This window comes from Panulirus ornatus, chromosome 14 (genome assembly GCF_036320965.1).
Source record: "Panulirus ornatus isolate Po-2019 chromosome 14, ASM3632096v1, whole genome shotgun sequence".
Lineage (NCBI taxonomy): Eukaryota > Metazoa > Arthropoda > Malacostraca > Decapoda > Palinuridae > Panulirus > Panulirus ornatus.
The window spans coordinates 61,141,160-61,157,645 of record NC_092237.1 but is presented as its reverse complement, the minus strand read 5'-3'; the positions used below and the strand labels follow the sequence as shown (position 1 = coordinate 61,157,645).

At 43.8% G+C, this 16,486-nt stretch overlaps 1 protein-coding gene across 24 annotated transcripts in view; it reads left to right on the top strand.

Moving 5' to 3' along the window:
• LOC139753492 (uncharacterized) overlaps positions 1-16,486 on the top strand; it is a 609,003-nt gene that overhangs the window by 378,504 nt on the left and 214,013 nt on the right. For 20 of the 24 annotated variants that reach the window (XR_011713724.1, XM_071670098.1, XM_071670099.1 and 17 more), the window contains one exon: positions 4,176-4,406. The exons of the other annotated variants lie outside the window; for them this stretch is intronic. Coding sequence is in view for 19 of the 20 variants with exons in the window: in XM_071670098.1 (XP_071526199.1) it covers positions 4,176-4,406 (231 nt within the window). In the remaining variant the exon portion in view is untranslated. The remainder of the gene's footprint in view (positions 1-4,175; positions 4,407-16,486) is intronic. 24 annotated transcript variants of the gene reach the window in all.

Here is a 16,486-nt window from a genome sequence, read left to right as displayed (position 1 = left end):
GTGAAGTGGCTCAGCTGTACAGGCCGGTGCCAGTGTAAATATAAGGGTGTAAATATAAGGCCAACGTCATTAAAGGAAAAATATTTAGCATCTCATTTAACTTGCATCTGACACAGTCGGCAGCGGCGCCGGTGCAGAGGGATCGCCCTAGAGTACACTCACAAGGTCAGGACTGTGGCACACTTAGCCCGGCATCATGACTATGTCTCACTTGCCCTGGCCCAAAAGAAAGTTTCTCGTCCGCTGTTGCTGTTTTGGTTTTTGCACGAGGGAGAACGTGGATGGCACGGAACACGAGTGACGTCTTTCGCTAGAGGGTTGAACAGAGCCAAGAAGGCGAGTGTGTTTATAGACTTAGAAAAATAAGCTTGTCACTCTCTGGCACTGGGCGCCAAGTGACATCAGCAGGTGACAGAAATAAGCAGCTATTAATATCGTCGCACGTCACTCAGCCTCGCGACCCACACGGTCAACAGTCCAGTGTTGTGGCTGTCTCCCCGAGGGACCGTCAGGATGCCGGATGATGTAGCCTGACCGCAGCGTCTGGAGCCTTCACCAGTCGTCCACTTGACCCAGCCGCTTGAGCTGGTTCGTTAGGCATAGCGTGTTAACGTTACCGGGTCATTCATGTTCCTTTGCGAACCAAAGAAAGTTGGTTATGTTTTTGAAGACCTTAACACTAACGTACAAAAAATGGGTACAAACAGGTATTTTGTATCTGTCAAAGATTCCGTAGCTTTTTTTTTTACTCTCCAAACGTTTTGCATCGCTGGCACTGTTTAAGACTTGGCCCAAACGCCAGTTGATTCATTAGAGAAGAGGAGTCGTCTCATCGTCAGCTGTAACTTCATGTTTTGTTGGTTGTTTGAACCGTAGGAGTAGACAGATGCTTCTGGTCGTTAAGGTATATGGGATGGAGGAACGTTTTAGGTGTTCTTTCGAAACTGATGATATTGTGAGAGTAAAGTTTAAGAATTTGAGACAGTATGGAGTCTTTTATGAGCATGTACACAAGTGCCAGTGGATGTTCCACTTTACTTCTGTGAGTACACTTTAGTACACGTGGGTGCTACCCATTCATGCTATGTTATTGATTACATCTTTTGAGATATGTCCAGATCCTCATCCACTTTATCCCATAGAGCTTTCCAGGATGGGGCGAGGATTGAGGTTAGACATTGTCTATGCTTTACAAAGCACCAGACACAAGAAGAGGCATCTGGTCTTCAAAGGCTCTTTTATGTTATAAATAACCAGAATAAAGACTTGTGTGTTGAAAGTCTCCGTCAGAGGTACCGTACATCAACAGTGAATTTGTAATAGTACCATTTTTTACAATTGTGGTCATCTTTCATGAAGTTTGGGTTCATATATACACCAGACGTGTTGGCTGAGACTTCAGTGTATGTGTTTAAAATGAAACTCTCTTTTCCTAGTCGTCTAGACGTGCCTGGGAGCTCCACTGTTTTGTCTTCCCTTCGCAGACGCGTTGTATGTAGGTGTTGCCAGCTGAAGTTCTGCCATATATTAGCTCTCTGAAACGATTGTCACTGGATCAAATGGGAGAAAACATGTTTTTCCGCCCGCCGTATAGAGTCCCAGTAACGGAGGTAACATTCAGATCTCTACAGCAAATCTTTACGAGCCTAAAGATGTGACTAATCGCTTCATCTCCCCGACAGTAACGGGCACTTAACCAGTTACATGAGCAAGACAGGAGTAGTAAAATCCACCTTGAATATCTGGTATATTAGGGAACCTCAAGGGATGCAGACGCTCGGGAGAAAGGTTACAAGACGGAAATGTTGCTGTGTGGGAGTCGCAAGAACCACTGTAGGCCACAGCCTGCACCTAACGAGATACACACACACACACACACACACACACACACACACACAACTTCTCACGAGTACCTCTGGTATCCTTATTTCGGAAGCCCTTGGCGAAGGGTGTGAAACGAAGCACTATAATGCTTTCACAATAGAGACGCTGAGAGGGTGTTTAGCTTCTGAAAAACGTGAGCGTAAGGTCTTGAGATATTTTCGTCGACTGGGGTCGTTAGAAATTGTGTACCCGTGTCATTTAAACGCATCAAGAGCCTCGTTTTTAGGTAGGCTGTTGAATTATGGTGGTGGGTAAGAACAGTGGTAGGCTGCAGCTGTTCTTTTAACCAGCGAACGACCGAGGTTCAGTCACGTCGTAAAACCTCCTCTTAGATATTCTGAGCCTCGTTGCTGGGTGTGTCCTCGATGCGTAGAATTGACAATTATTCCGGTAGAAACTTCCTCTGAAAGAGTAAGAGCACAGAGTTTAATAACAGTGGCCGCCCCCCAGAGTCCCCTCGAGAGCCGAATATTTACTGTGGGTCCTTGGCTGTAACATATGGTGTATTGCCTGCCACTTTGCTCCTCCTCTCCTCCTCCACTCAGGCCTTTATTAGCGTTGTGGTTATTACGGACGTCTGTGAGGAGAAGGAGGAAGAACGGCTGTAAACTTGCCACTCCGGGATTACGAGGGTCCGCCCGTCTTCACGGATTAAAGACGAAAAAGACAAATAATTCTTCCTTCCAAGGCGGGTCTCAGCAGCCGAGCTGCTCTTACGCAGGCTGAAAGTTTAATTGGTACTCACAGGTCTGGAAGGAATTTAATTAATTATTTTTTCGTGGGGTGTTTTAACACTATTATATATATATATATATATATATATATATATATATATATATATATATATATATATATATATATATATATATATATATATATATATATATATATATATTACTTATGTATTCAATCAATTATTTGTAGTTACTTTAGGACCTCTTTCTAGAGGCTCTCGCAGCCCAAGGCTGCGCTCCTTCTAGTAGCAGGGAAACGTGAACTCCTTTGGAGTAAGAAGTTCTTTGATGACATTTTATTCCCACGATACGGCCTTTGCAAAGGTGGCTTTCCAGTTGTGGTGTAACCTCGTGCAGGCGAAGTCCGGTAACACTTCATATATATATATATATATATATATATATATATATATATATATATATATATATATATATATTTATCCTCGGAGGAAGGACGAAATTATTTTTACCAGGAACTGTACGACCCAAAAAGTTAAGGGGTGGAGATGGCCAGCCGAAGTTGTACAATCTTCCGTCATAACTGGCTGGGTCGGAGCCCTGGCCTGTCCCCCCCAGCCAGCCACACGGAGAGCAGGCGATGCCTCGCATGACCGCAGGGCAGGAAAGGACGACGACGCGACAAAACTCCACACTTTAATGAATAAGAAAATAGAAAAGCCAGAATGGAAAAAGTTACCCGCGCTGCCGTATAGTTCGATGCCTCGGGGTTTCTTGGGCGATGTCGACGTCCCTCCAGCGGTGTTGTGTGGTGGGGCCTCCGGCACTACACACCAGGAGTTCCTGTGTGGCTTGTCGCTTTCTCCAGCAGATGTTGCCCCTTCGGAGGATTTCCATTTTTTTTTGTAAATATCTGCGGAAGTGTATAACCTATGCAATGGTTTAATAAGTAACATATTTCGTTTTTCTCCTGCTTGTGTATATATGTGTGTAGTAACAAACAACCTGAGAAACCTGCCTTTGTGTTTATAATACTGTTGCTGTGTTGTGTGTGTGTAGCATCATCTTATTCTCTGTTATTTCTCCCTGTGTTTATTTCTTTATTTTTGCTGCTAGCTTGCTTGTTCACTCACTTTCTTACCTCGTAGTCCTCATTTATTGTTTATAGTTTGTAAGATGCTGTGATTTATAAACACATTTTGTTGTACAGAATTTATTTACAGTAATCCAGTGGCTTACTAGACTATTTTTGTATATATATATATATATATATATATATATATATATATATATATATATATATATATATATATATATATATATATATATATATATATATATATATATATATATGTGTGTAATTTTTTTTAGAACTTAAGTCGCTAACGTCAGTACATGTTAGTCTGTGTCTAGATATATACGTAACAATGTGTTTGTTCTGTTGGCTTAGCGCCTTCATTTAGCTTCCTTAATTTCGTTTAGCTTGGCAGAGTCTCGTGTTAATAGCTTTCATTCACGTCTCCATCTGAGCTGTTACTGCCCCAGCCTTTGCCCCGTTTTCTTTCTGTTTATATTCGAGCTGTCCGTTCCTTCCAACAGCTTTACAGGAACTTGGTTTGGACGAGTCGACACTCCTGACCGAGATAGAACAGATTCTGGGATTCGGTTCCCTGTCCTCCTCCAAGAACCGAGCAGACAAACCGAGCAAGACTTCTTCTTCCTCTTCTTCTCGACCGGAAACCTTCGAAAGACCGGTTAAGTTGGAGAAGCAGAGTTCAAGGGAGAAGTCTAGCGAGAAGCCTCTTGTTCCGGAGCGTGATTCGAGCAAAGGTGAAGCCACTTATGATCCATGTTCTTGACGACCGAGAGGTTCATGTGATATTCTCTTCCCCCTTCTCTTGTTATTGTAACTCATGAATTTTATATTTCGGGGTTTTACTATTTTGGGGGATTTGGTATTTTGATTCATTCAGTTGGAACCTCGTGTTGCCAGCGTTGTCCCTGCTTCATGCGTCCTGACAGTGTACTAACCAGTGAGCTTCTGTGGTGTGTTGGCTAACACTCGAGCTTTGTAACTCTTCCCCCTTTCCACACGCCTCGAACCCCGTCTGGTGTGGATTCCCCCCGTCCTCCATCCATTCTCTAATTCCTCCCTTCCAGATTTAAACATTCCTTCTTTGGGTTGTCTTTTGTTTTTGTTTTTCTATTGTAATAATTCACCTTACGTCTAGCCTTTCTCTAACAGTTAGTAAGAGATTAGGCTTTGTGATTCTTAATGTGATAGTCAGATCAATCTGCCTTGTTCAACCAGAACTCTGTATTACCCACACTTAACTCCTAATGTGCTAAAGTTATATCTTAATTTCCTACTCCACCACTAACCGCCGAGATTTCGAGACCGTACTGCATAAATGCTTTTTCAAAGTTCATTTTGCATATGTTGTATGTCCCTTGTGCATGAATGGATCCCCTCTGTTCCCTGGACAGTCCTTCAGAACCTTCGTAATTAAGGACTGAAGGTGCAGAATGCCATTGCAAGTACATGTCTTAACAACCCTCTCTGTGTGCTGACTGCTGCTAATTAATAATTGCTGGCGACTGTGAGTTCCGGTGGTGTATGTCATGTGTCCTGATGCATACTGTATGAGTTGTCATTGTGGTGATTACAACTGCCGCATGAGCAGGGTAGGTCAGGTGGGGTTGAGGCGGCGAAGCTCTTGGCAGCGTGGAAGATCCTGCAGCCCAGGAACGGTAAGTGCCGACTTTGTTCACTTCAAGTCATTATTATTGGATGTATATTGTACCAGTGGTTCTATGCTGAAATGTCCATGTGGACTGTTTGGGCTGTTACTGATGCAGCCATTCATGTGTGTGCATGTTTTTTTTTTTCCAGTGCAGTAATCAAATGATCAACGGTTTATTGAATTAACTGCAGCTAAAGGTTGAAAATATACAGGGAAAATATATATATACTATATAGATATTGGGAGGGGGAGGGGATTTTTTTTTTAAACAGTTTTAGGCAAACACTGGAATGACGGTCAATCCATGATCATATAATGTTCATGATGGTTGTCAGTGAGTGTGGTTGTGTGTGATATGTGAACATAACTGTGCAGATAACTCTCCTGGCAGCTAACACGAGCCCCGATGATCACCTGTGCAGGTAACCTCAGAAAACGAGATTCTTTCGTGGTCTGAGGCAGGGAACTGAAGGGATGTCTTGCGATGGCTCTAGTTAGCTGGTTGGTTGGTTGGTTGGGCTTTTGGCCCGTCAACTACCTGGATCATTGAGGCCGTCATCGTCAAGGTATAACCACCAGTCGAACAATCTTGAACACCAGAATGTTTTCAAGATAATTCAAAGACCAGACACAATCTCACTGCGTTTGTGTTCCGTCGACTCTTGGGCGCATCCTCAGGAGTCCGGTCGGTCGACCCTGGGAAATGAATCATCACCTTTTTATGTCAGAGGCTGCAATGTTGAACCGAAGCCCTCGCTGAGGCTAAGCCTTAGAAATATAGGTATGAGGAAAGAGGAGAAGAATATTTCTATAGTTTTTGAGAAACTTTGGGAAATAGAATATGAGAACATAGAGAGTTCCAAGGACTTAGCGTCGCGTGGAAAGAAACAAACATCACAATGGCTCGCCCTTGAATTGTCCAACGGCCACACAGTGATCACATGACGCAGTGGCTAACCAAATAATACATGGCGTAGTATATGGCGGAAGTAGGGAAGAATCCAGTTCTCGAGAACAGGAACTGAAGCATTATCTTCAGAAAGGTGAGTCTGGATATTAGTCTAAAGGAATCGTCAAGTTTACCCTTCAGATCCAGGCCACACTATGAAGTCATTGAAGGTAAGGCTCATTACTGGTGCTCAGGTTATTGGGTGGGAAGGGAGGTTGTAGGGCAGCTGGTGTCCAAGGGAAGGATATTAATGGGTGATAACGGAGGGGCAAAGGAAAATGAAAAAAGAGAGATGTGAGCATTGAGAAAGGGAGTGTATACATGGAGTGAAAGAGGTTCGTGGAAAGAAATATTGGACAACAGATGCTAAGAAAAAAAAAGTGTCGATGATTATGTTGAAAAATGAAAGTAAGAGAAAATATGGAGATAGACATGAAAACGAAGATATATGATAACGGAAAAGGGAGAAAACAAGATGAAGAGAATAAGATTAATTGGAATATGGGGGATGTAAGGTAGATTAGAATAGCGACAGTGATGGACGGGGTATGTATGGGTATGGTAGTCGTGGTCTTCTCGAAATCACTTCGATGAGTCCAGTCCTCACCCCAGTGGTTCCTGTGCCACTAAGTGCTCTTGGAATTAGAATCCTTTCCTGGTGGCTCATTGTACTTGCCTCACTGCTCATCTGTCCGTGACTCATTTCAAGACCATGTCTTCTAATCATTGATGATAAATCTTGATGAATCTCTCTGACGGCCAAGGCAATTCTGTGAGACCTGAACTTGTAAGTTATCAATAGTGGAATCTTGGTGACGGACCCTAAAGTCTGTCGTATCAGCGGAAGTGTGACGCCCGCAGGCCATCAGGATAAGACCTTGGGGGGCCGGATTATCATTGAAATTGGAAGTAGGATTTTAAAACCGTCAGGAAATGATGAGCCGAGTGAGATATATTTGGGGGTAGCGATCAGGGAGGCTTTTCAGTAGGGCTGCGTGCCAAGATGACCACACCCGATGGTTGTGGGCTTCGGAGCAGTCTGTCTGTCTGTCGCCAGGTAGAAAGGGCCTGGGAAGAACGCAATCGAAGATCGGGTTTAGTAGAGAGAGAGAGAGAGAGAGAGAGAGAGAGAGAGAGAGAGAGAGAGAGAGAGAGACGTGTCCTCTCCCATAATCAGTTTTTAAGTCTCCTGTGAAATATGGTCATGCTTTCATCAGTTGCCTCATGATGCCCTAAGTAGAGAATGTGGTTCTTCATGTTTCATCAGATAAAGTAAACTTGGAGTTTTCTTTCCTTTTTTTTGTGTGTGTGCGTGTGTATGTTGGGGAAGAAGGGCTTATGACCATGAATTCGCATCAGATGATGGATTTTTTTTTTTTCAATTCTTAAGTTGGCGCACAAATTGTGAGAGAAAATGTTTAGACGGTGTGGTTGTTGGTGAAATGTGTTAGGATGGAAATTTGCAGCTGGCTATATTCCAAAAGAGATACACGAGATGAGTTTCAAATATGTGTTTGGTCGAATGATTGCTACTTCAAAAAAGTCTGTGCACATAGACCAACACCATACAGATGCTCCCTCAGACATCCTCAAAGTAGCCAAGCCTCTGAAGACATACGCCTTTGAAAGCTTTCAATTAGATTACCTGTGATGTCTCGCTGGCTTACCCGACACTACTTTAAGAAAGTCATCCATGAATTAGCCTCTGAGAACGCCAGACACTGAGCTATCAAGGGAGACTGAACGCAATAGCAACTTGCCTCTCTCTTCCCTCAGATAACTCTCCCTAGATCACCTACCGTCTGAGGTCTCCCTTCAAACACCCCAGAGAGAGTCTTAATGCCTAACCCCCATAGAGACTGTCTGCAGGCACCCTTCGACTGCCTCAAGAGAATATCTACAGTGTCTTATTAGAAAACTGTTTGTAGGTCATACCCAGAGAACTGTAGCACGTGATTTCCTTCAAAGTAACTATGGGGGTTCACCCACAGGCTACCCCAGAGGATTTCCCCATACACTTCATCGAAGAATTTCTTTCAGTCCCCAGAGAACCCCGCACTGACTAGCTTCAGCAGACATCCCCCAAGAGAACTGCTCACACGCTGCTACCACCGTCATACCTATAGAACACTCCCCTCAGAACTGCCCCTTCTCCACCCCATACACACCCCACACCCAGAGTGAATTGCCCACAAGGGATAACAGAAGGTGGGTAGGGGGAGGGAATATAGGGGGTAGCGAGAAAGAGAGCACAAGAGAGGGAAGGAAAACGTGAGTTGGTGGTGTACACTGTGCAAGTCAGCCATCGTCTGCAAAAAGCATCTTGGCCTTCGTCCCATTCTGACGTGATCTTCAGCCATCCCTCAGTCAGGGTAGGTAACCGCTTGTCTTTGGAAGGTCACCATAACCGTTTTGCATTCTTGGTCTCGTCCCATCTACGGTAGCTGAGTCGAGCCAGGGAAAAAAGATCCGTAAACAGGACTTCGCTTACCTTAAAGGAATTGCAGTTTCTCTTCTGCCTTGCTGAGAGTCATCTTGATGCCCGTGAAATATTTGCTATAATAGTAATAATTATAAGAACACTAAGAACAAAGAGGCTACCTCCTCTTTGAGAGTTAGAACCCGAGAGAGAGAGAGAGAGAGAGAGAGAGAGAGAGAGAGAGAGAGAGAGAGAGAGAGAGAGAGAGAAGAAAATGGATTCAGTCACATACAGGGGTAACTGGCACACTCCTTACGTACGTGTTTACCCGTTAACACGGCTGGCTAGGGCAGGTGTGGCGCGCCCAGAAACCTAGGCTGTAAATTTCTTCCCTCGTGAAGTATTGTAGGTGGTCACCTGATGGACACTTATACACCAGGAGGTCTTGATTGTTTGAAGATTGCCTGTTGTGAAATCAACGACCATGGCTCTTGATGAAAGCATATGTGTATATATATATATATATATATATATATATATATATATATATATATATATATATATATATATATATATAGTGACAGATACATAGATAGTTATAGTACTGTAGTCATACTCGTTCTCTTCCCTCAGAATACTAATCAGCCTTGTGCATTTCCTAGTCTTTGTGGGTCTTCTCGGCTGATCGTTGGAGACCTGTAATTTGTTGTTGGATTAATATCCCCCGGGCGTCGAGGGCTCGGTCCAATACCTGGCCATTGTAAGAATTTATGGCAGGTTCGTGAAAGCCCTGAGGATCGTGAAAGACCTGGCGATAGTCGGATAAGCAGCGTCTCTTCGGAGGTAGGGATGTATGGTGGAAAACAGGCCATCGAAACAGGAACGACATTCAGTGTCATAGAGGTAAGAGGAAACTATAATTCCATTCCGTATAGAGCAATGAAAAAAAAATACATGTTCTTCATAGCAGGTGTGGAGGAGAGTTCCTTCGAGTAAACTGGCCTCTTATCACAGCCTAAAGCCACGCTGAAGTCAACCTTCTAAATGAATTCTTACTGGGGAATCTTTTATTCCCTTGTGTCTTTCTTCTGCATTCGTTCATTTTCTCTGCTCATAATCCGGCTGAAGTGGATACGTCACTGGATGCTGTACCGAGGCTGACAGTCATTGTCCCAGTTAAAGGTTCAGCCACTAGACACAGGAGAGAATACGTACTGAATATTTACGTTATTTAAAAATACCGTACCAGAAAAAGGCCGTATTGTTGGACTCTCCGTCTTAAGGTGCTCTCGAGGGAGGATTAGCAGGAAAACAGTAAATAGAAATGAGATGCATTCAATGGCCGTGCTTGAGAAATTCTACGTTTAAGTCAGGGAGCGAAGGCCTAATGGGAGCAGGAGAATACTTGCATTGTCTGCTGAAGGTACAATACCCGGAGTGTGTGTGGGCGAAGGAAAGGCTACGTTCGCTCCGTGGAGAATTTTGCCTCACTCTTTTTAATTGGTAAAGTAAGCGAGGGAGGGGCGACAGCAACACCACACCACCTGTTTAGCCCAAATCACCTCCCCAATACCACACACCACAAGCCCTTACAACGTCACCTGCATCCACAACTCGTGTCAACGCCTGGATCCCGCAGCACACGTCCGAACCTCGCAGACCAGCAGATGACAACCCTAGGCTATCGTCACCTTACATACCCCATTTATTGAGATTATTTCTCGTGTCACGTCGAATGACACAAACCAGTACACCATACATCAGTTTCACCGTCACAAAGACTCTTTGAGAGAATCTGGTAACCCACCTGTGGATGCATCCTGGTTGGCTTTGGGCAACATGTCAAGTTTGGTGAAAGGAATATGATTTTGTGTTTGTGGATCCGTTCGGTGGATGAGGCCGGCTTCTTGATCACTGCAGAGCCCCAAATTATATATATATATATATATATATATATATATATATATATATATATATATATATATATATATATATATATATATATATATATATATATATAAGTAGTTCATTAAACGTTGCGAGGAAGTTTCCCCCTAAAATATGAGAGAGCGAAACCTTGTATTTTTAACAAAATTGCCACCCACAAACGTAAACGAAAACACTTTCGTAAACGAAAAGGCATAGTTGATAGTTTATTTTAGCTGGAATACTTTTGTCAGCATCACGACAACCTTTTTGATATATTTACTGATAAATTTAGAGACTTGCTTCGTTGAATGGTATCCTGGTGTCGTCCCCACAGACCCTGCGTGGTCGTGGTGTCCTGGTGTCGTCCCCACAGACCCTGCGTGGTCGTGGTGTCCTGGTGTCGTCCCCACAGACCCTGCGTGGTCGTAATGGACAGGTTCCCTCAAACTGTTTACATTTTTCCTCCGGGAGACCGTTGTATTCATAGAAAATGGCGTTCAAGGGGAGACGTCAGGGAACTGTACATACTTGTCGCGTAGGAGGAGCGCGTGAAGGGTCCTCTCGTATACATAATTTTACACAAAGACCCAACAGGAGTGTTTCACTTAAAGGCATAATTGAATTCGTTTTCAATGAAAGTTGGAGTTAAGTCATGGCTGTTAAACAGAGAGATCGAAGGGGCTTATGGTCTCTGTGTCTGTCGTTGAGGAATAATTAATTATTCAACTCCTCACGGTTGCCACCAGTGTTGGAGAACCTCTTGGTTGCCACCACTGTTGGAGAACCTCACGGCAGCTACTAATGTTGGAGAACCTCATGGTTGCCACCAGTGTCGGAGAACCAGTGTTGACGGGCCTCATTCCAGCCTCTAGTGACCGTGATTTTTATGTTTGTTTCTCATTTGATCCGTCAAATCATATCTGAAAATCACGACATTGTTTAGAATGAGTCGTTAACTGTGAGACATTTCCCTCATAAATATTCGTAATGAAACTCTTCATCAAACAATAGCTTTTTCCTTCATTCTTTTCTCTTTTAAGAGTCCCACTTTTCTTTTTTCTTTTTTCTCAGCTTTTCGTTATTCTTTCTTCGATTTCCTTGTATTTGCCTTACCTCTTCCCTATCTTTCCATTCTTATTTTCTGTTCTATCCCTTCTTGTAATCTCTTCTTCTTTCTCCTAGTTTCTGGGCCCTCTTATTTTTGTTCTTTATCTTTTCCATCTGTCCTTTTTCTCTTTGCTTTCATTTCTTTCCCCTTGTTTTCCCTGTTTTTCTACATACTCCATTTTCTTGCTACTTCCCGTATCCAATTTCGCTTTTCTCCTACACCTATCTTCTTTCTTGTGTCCCTCATTCTCTCCTTCATATTTTCTCTCCTTTTTATTTCCTCTCCAGCGTTTCCGTCTCTTACTCCTCCGTCGCGCACTCCCTCCCTCACCAATAACCCAGCAAGGAAGGGGTAGTGTTTCACCACGTACACTGAGTCGTCAGGCGTTAAGCAGCCCGCTAATGAAATTTAATAAGACAGGTTTACAACGCTGTAGGGAGGCTGGAGGAACCCCTCAAGACATCGACGTTCCAATGTGATGAGGCTTAATGATTTGCTCCTCTCTCTCTCTCTCTCTCTCTCTCTCTCTCTCTCTCTCTCTCTCTCTCTCTCTCTCTCTCTCTCTCTCTCTCTCTCTCTCTGATAACATACATACACACACACACACACACACACACACACACACACACACACACACACACACACACACACACATATATATATATATATATATATATATATATATATATATATATATATATATATCTTCCGCAAAGCTTTTACTACCTCTTCTCTGTTTACCAAATCATTTTCCCTAACCCTCTCACTTTGCACACCACCTCGACCAAAACACCCTATATCTGCCACTCTGTCATCAGACACATTCAACAAACCTTCAAAATACTCATTCCATCTCCTTCTCACATCACCGCTACTTGTTATCACCTCCCCATTTACGCCCTTCACTGAAGTTCCCATTTGCTCCCTTGTCTTACGCACCCTATTTACCTCCTTCCAGAACATCTTTTTATTCTCCCTAAGATTTACTGATAGTCTCTCACCCCAACTCTCATTTGCCCTTTTTTTCACCTCTTGCACCTTTCTCTTGACCTCCTGTCTCTTTCTTTTATACTTCTCCCACTCAATTGCATTTTTTCCCTGCAAAAATCGTCCAAATGCCTCTCTCTTCTCTTTCACTAATACTCTTACTTCTTCATCCCACCACTCACTACCCTTTCTAAACAGCCCACCTCCCACTCTTCTCATGCCATGGATGGTATTGCAGTGGAATTTATTAAAAAAGGGGGTGACTGTATTGTTGACTGGTTGGTAAGGTTATTTAATGTATGTATGACTCATGGTGAGGTGCCTGAGGATTGGCGGAATGCGTGCATAGTGCCATTGTACAAAGGCAAAGGGGATAAGAGTGAGTGCTCAAATTACAGAGGTATAAGTTTGTTGAGTATTCCTGGTAAATTATATGGGAGGGTATTGATTGAGAGGGTGAAGGCATGTACAGAGCATCAGATTGGGGAAGAACAGTGTGGTTTCAGAAGTGGTAGAGGATGTGTGGATCAGGTGTTTGCTTTGAAGAATGTATGTGAGAAATACTTAGAAAAGCAAATGGATTTGTATGTAGCATTTATGGATCTGGAGAAGGCATATGATAGAGTTGATAGAGATGCTCTGTGGAAGGTATTAAGAATATATGGTGTGGGAGGCAAGTTGTTAGAAGCAGTGAAAAGTTTTTATCGAGGATGTAAGGCATGTGTACGTGTAGGAAGAGAGGAAAGTGATTGGTTCTCAGTGAATGTAGGTTTGCGGCAGGGGTGTGTGATGTCTCCATGGTTGTTTAATTTATTTATGGATGGGGTTGTAAGGGAGGTAAATGCAAGAGTCCTGGAAAGAGGGGCAAGTATGAAGTCTGTTGGGGATGAGAGAGCTTGGGAAGTGAGTCAGTTGTTGTTCGCTGATGATACAGCGCTGGTGGCTGATTCATGTGAGAAACTGCAGAAGCTGGTGACTGAGTTTGGTAAAGTGTGTGGAAGAAGAAAGTTGAGAGTAAATGTGAATAAGAGCAAGGTTATTAGGTACAGTAGGGGTGAGGGTCAAGTCAATTGGGAGGTGAGTTTGAATGGGGAAAAACTGGAGGAAGTGAAGTGTTTTAGATATCTGGGAGTGGATCTGTCAGCGGATGGAACCATGGAAGCGGAAGTGGATCATAGGGTGGGGGAGGGGGCGAAAATTTTGGGAGCCTTGAAAAATGTGTGGAAGTCGAGAACATTATCTCGGAAAGCAAAAATGGGTATGTTTGAGGGAATAGTGGTTCCAACAATGTTGTATGGTTGCGAGGCGTGGGCTATGGATAGAGATGTGCGCAGGAGGATGGATGTGCTGGAAATGAGATGTTTGAGGACAATGTGTGGTGTGAGGTGGTTTGATCGAGTAAGTAACGTAAGGGTAAGAGAGATGTGTGGAAATAAAAAGAGCGTGGTTGAGAGAGCAGAAGAGGGTGTTTTGAAATGGTTTGGGCACATGGAGAGAATGAGTGAGGAGAGATTGACCAAGAGGATATATGTGTCGGAGGTGGAGGGAACGAGGAGAAGAGGGAGACCAAATTGGAGGTGGAAAGATGGAGTGAAAAAGATTTTGTGTGATCGGGGCCTGAACATGCAGGAGGGTGAAAGGAGGGCAAGAAATAGAGTGAATTGGAGTCATGTGGTATACAGGGGTTGACGTGCTGTCAGTGGATTGAAGCAAGGCATGTGAAGCGTCTGGGGTAAACCATGGAAAGCTGTGTAGGTATGTATATTTGCGTGTGTGGACGTGTATATGTACATGTGTATGGGGGGGGGGGTTGGGCCATTTCTTTCGTCTGTTTCCTTGCGCTACCTCGCAAACGCGGGAGACAGCGACAAAGTATAAAAAAAAAAAAAAAAAAAAAAAAATATATATATATATATATATATATATATATATATATATATATATATATATATATATATATATATATATATATCACAGTATGTAGTATGAGGTTTTCGTCCAGATTGTAGGGAGTCACTGGTTAGCAAGAACTGCAGAGACAAGGTCGGCTTGGATCTTGAAGAGAGGAAATCACGATTTTCGGACGCCGTTTCTGGTTTGAAGTTTTGGAGTCGATGAAACTCTTGTTGCTAAGGTCTTCTGAGACGATGAAGTTCCTGGTGCTAAGATTCTTTAAGACGGTCAGACTTCCATCGATAGAGCCATAGAGACGGTCAGACTCTTATCGATAAGGGCCATAGAGACGGTGAGACTCCTATCGATATGGGCAATAGAGACAGTCAGACTCCTCCAGCGAAGGTCCAGTGAGACGGTGAGGACCCTGAAACGGGTAAACTCAGTACTAAAGTCTTTTGAGACGGTGGATGTCCACGGCATACGAGTCCTCTTAAGACGTTGAAGCTCTCGTGTTTGGTATCCATCAAGACAGTCAAGTTTCAGTCTCTAGGATACCCTTAGGTTAGAAATGTTTGGGACAGAAACGTTAAAGAGGAGATGTCCTTGGAGGATGAGGTGGCGAGAACTCCCGGGAGGCGGAGACAGCGAAGTAAAAGATCGCAGTTCTTCTTCTGCTCTGACATAGTGGCTTTGTTGCCGGGTTTGGACGGACTGAATGACATTAATGTACCTAACTTCTGAAGATGGGGGCGGATATGGTTGACGGCGGGAGGCTGAAGAGATTAGCGCACTGAGTGATGATGCTGGGGGGGGGGGGGTGAATTAAGAGGATGAAAGAAAGGGGAAAAAAAGGGAAAAAGGTGTAGTTTATGTGGTGGCGCGCGGCGGATGACTCCGGGGGAGGCTGTGTGGTTTACTGGCGACACGGGCGAAGGAGTTATGGACCTGAGGCTCCGTGCAGTAGCGGTAGTATGGATGTATTTAGAATTCCTCTAGGGAGATTATTGCTATCAGTATCATATTTCGTGGCTGTGGTCGTGATAGCAAGTACGACGTAAATGCGAAGGTCTTTCAATGGGAGGCGGATGGGGCACCAGGGGATGAAAAACACCCGTCATTCTTTAGGATGAAGAGGGTACATGTTCAGAGTGTATAAGAGAAGATACGTACTTCATTCATGTAGTGGAGGCACCCATGGGTGCCAGAACCCCCTGTGCCACGCGTCGCACTCGCTGGCACTCCTATACTAGGGAGGTGAGGGGAGTGAATTAAGTTGTGAAAGAGCACAAGTGAGGGCTGGAGGGTGTAGGACATATTCCCGTACTGTATTGACATTAAAAGTAAACTTAGATTTTTTTTTGATTGAGATGAAAGTCGCATCTCGAGAAATATTTGATCAGTTAATGAAACAGTTGGATGAAGTGATATTGAGAGGGTCCTTCCGGGAGGCCTGGTGTAGTCGGCATGGGGTAGGGAGTAGGCTGGATATTCTTGGGAAGAAAACGGGAAACCAGAGACACGACACATAATTTCATCAATACACAGAGGTGATGGAACGGTTTAGACAACTTCTCTGTGTTGCTCAGTGCCGTATGGAAGATGTAAGGTCGACCGAGGGATAACTAGGTTAGTGAACCAAGCGGTGGTGGAAAAAGGTTTCAGATCAAGTTTCTTTCCTGATAAGAATTAGGTAAACCAGGACAGATTTGTAAGGCTTATGACAGGTTTACACAGCTGGTTGTGTGTGTGTGTGTGTGTGTGTGTGTGTGTGTGTGTGTGTGTGTGTGTGTGTGTGTGTTATTGGCACAGCCTCACCACACACTGATGGCCCCCTCCCACTCATCCTGCCGGAGAAGAGACAAGCGAACTCCAGGCGTG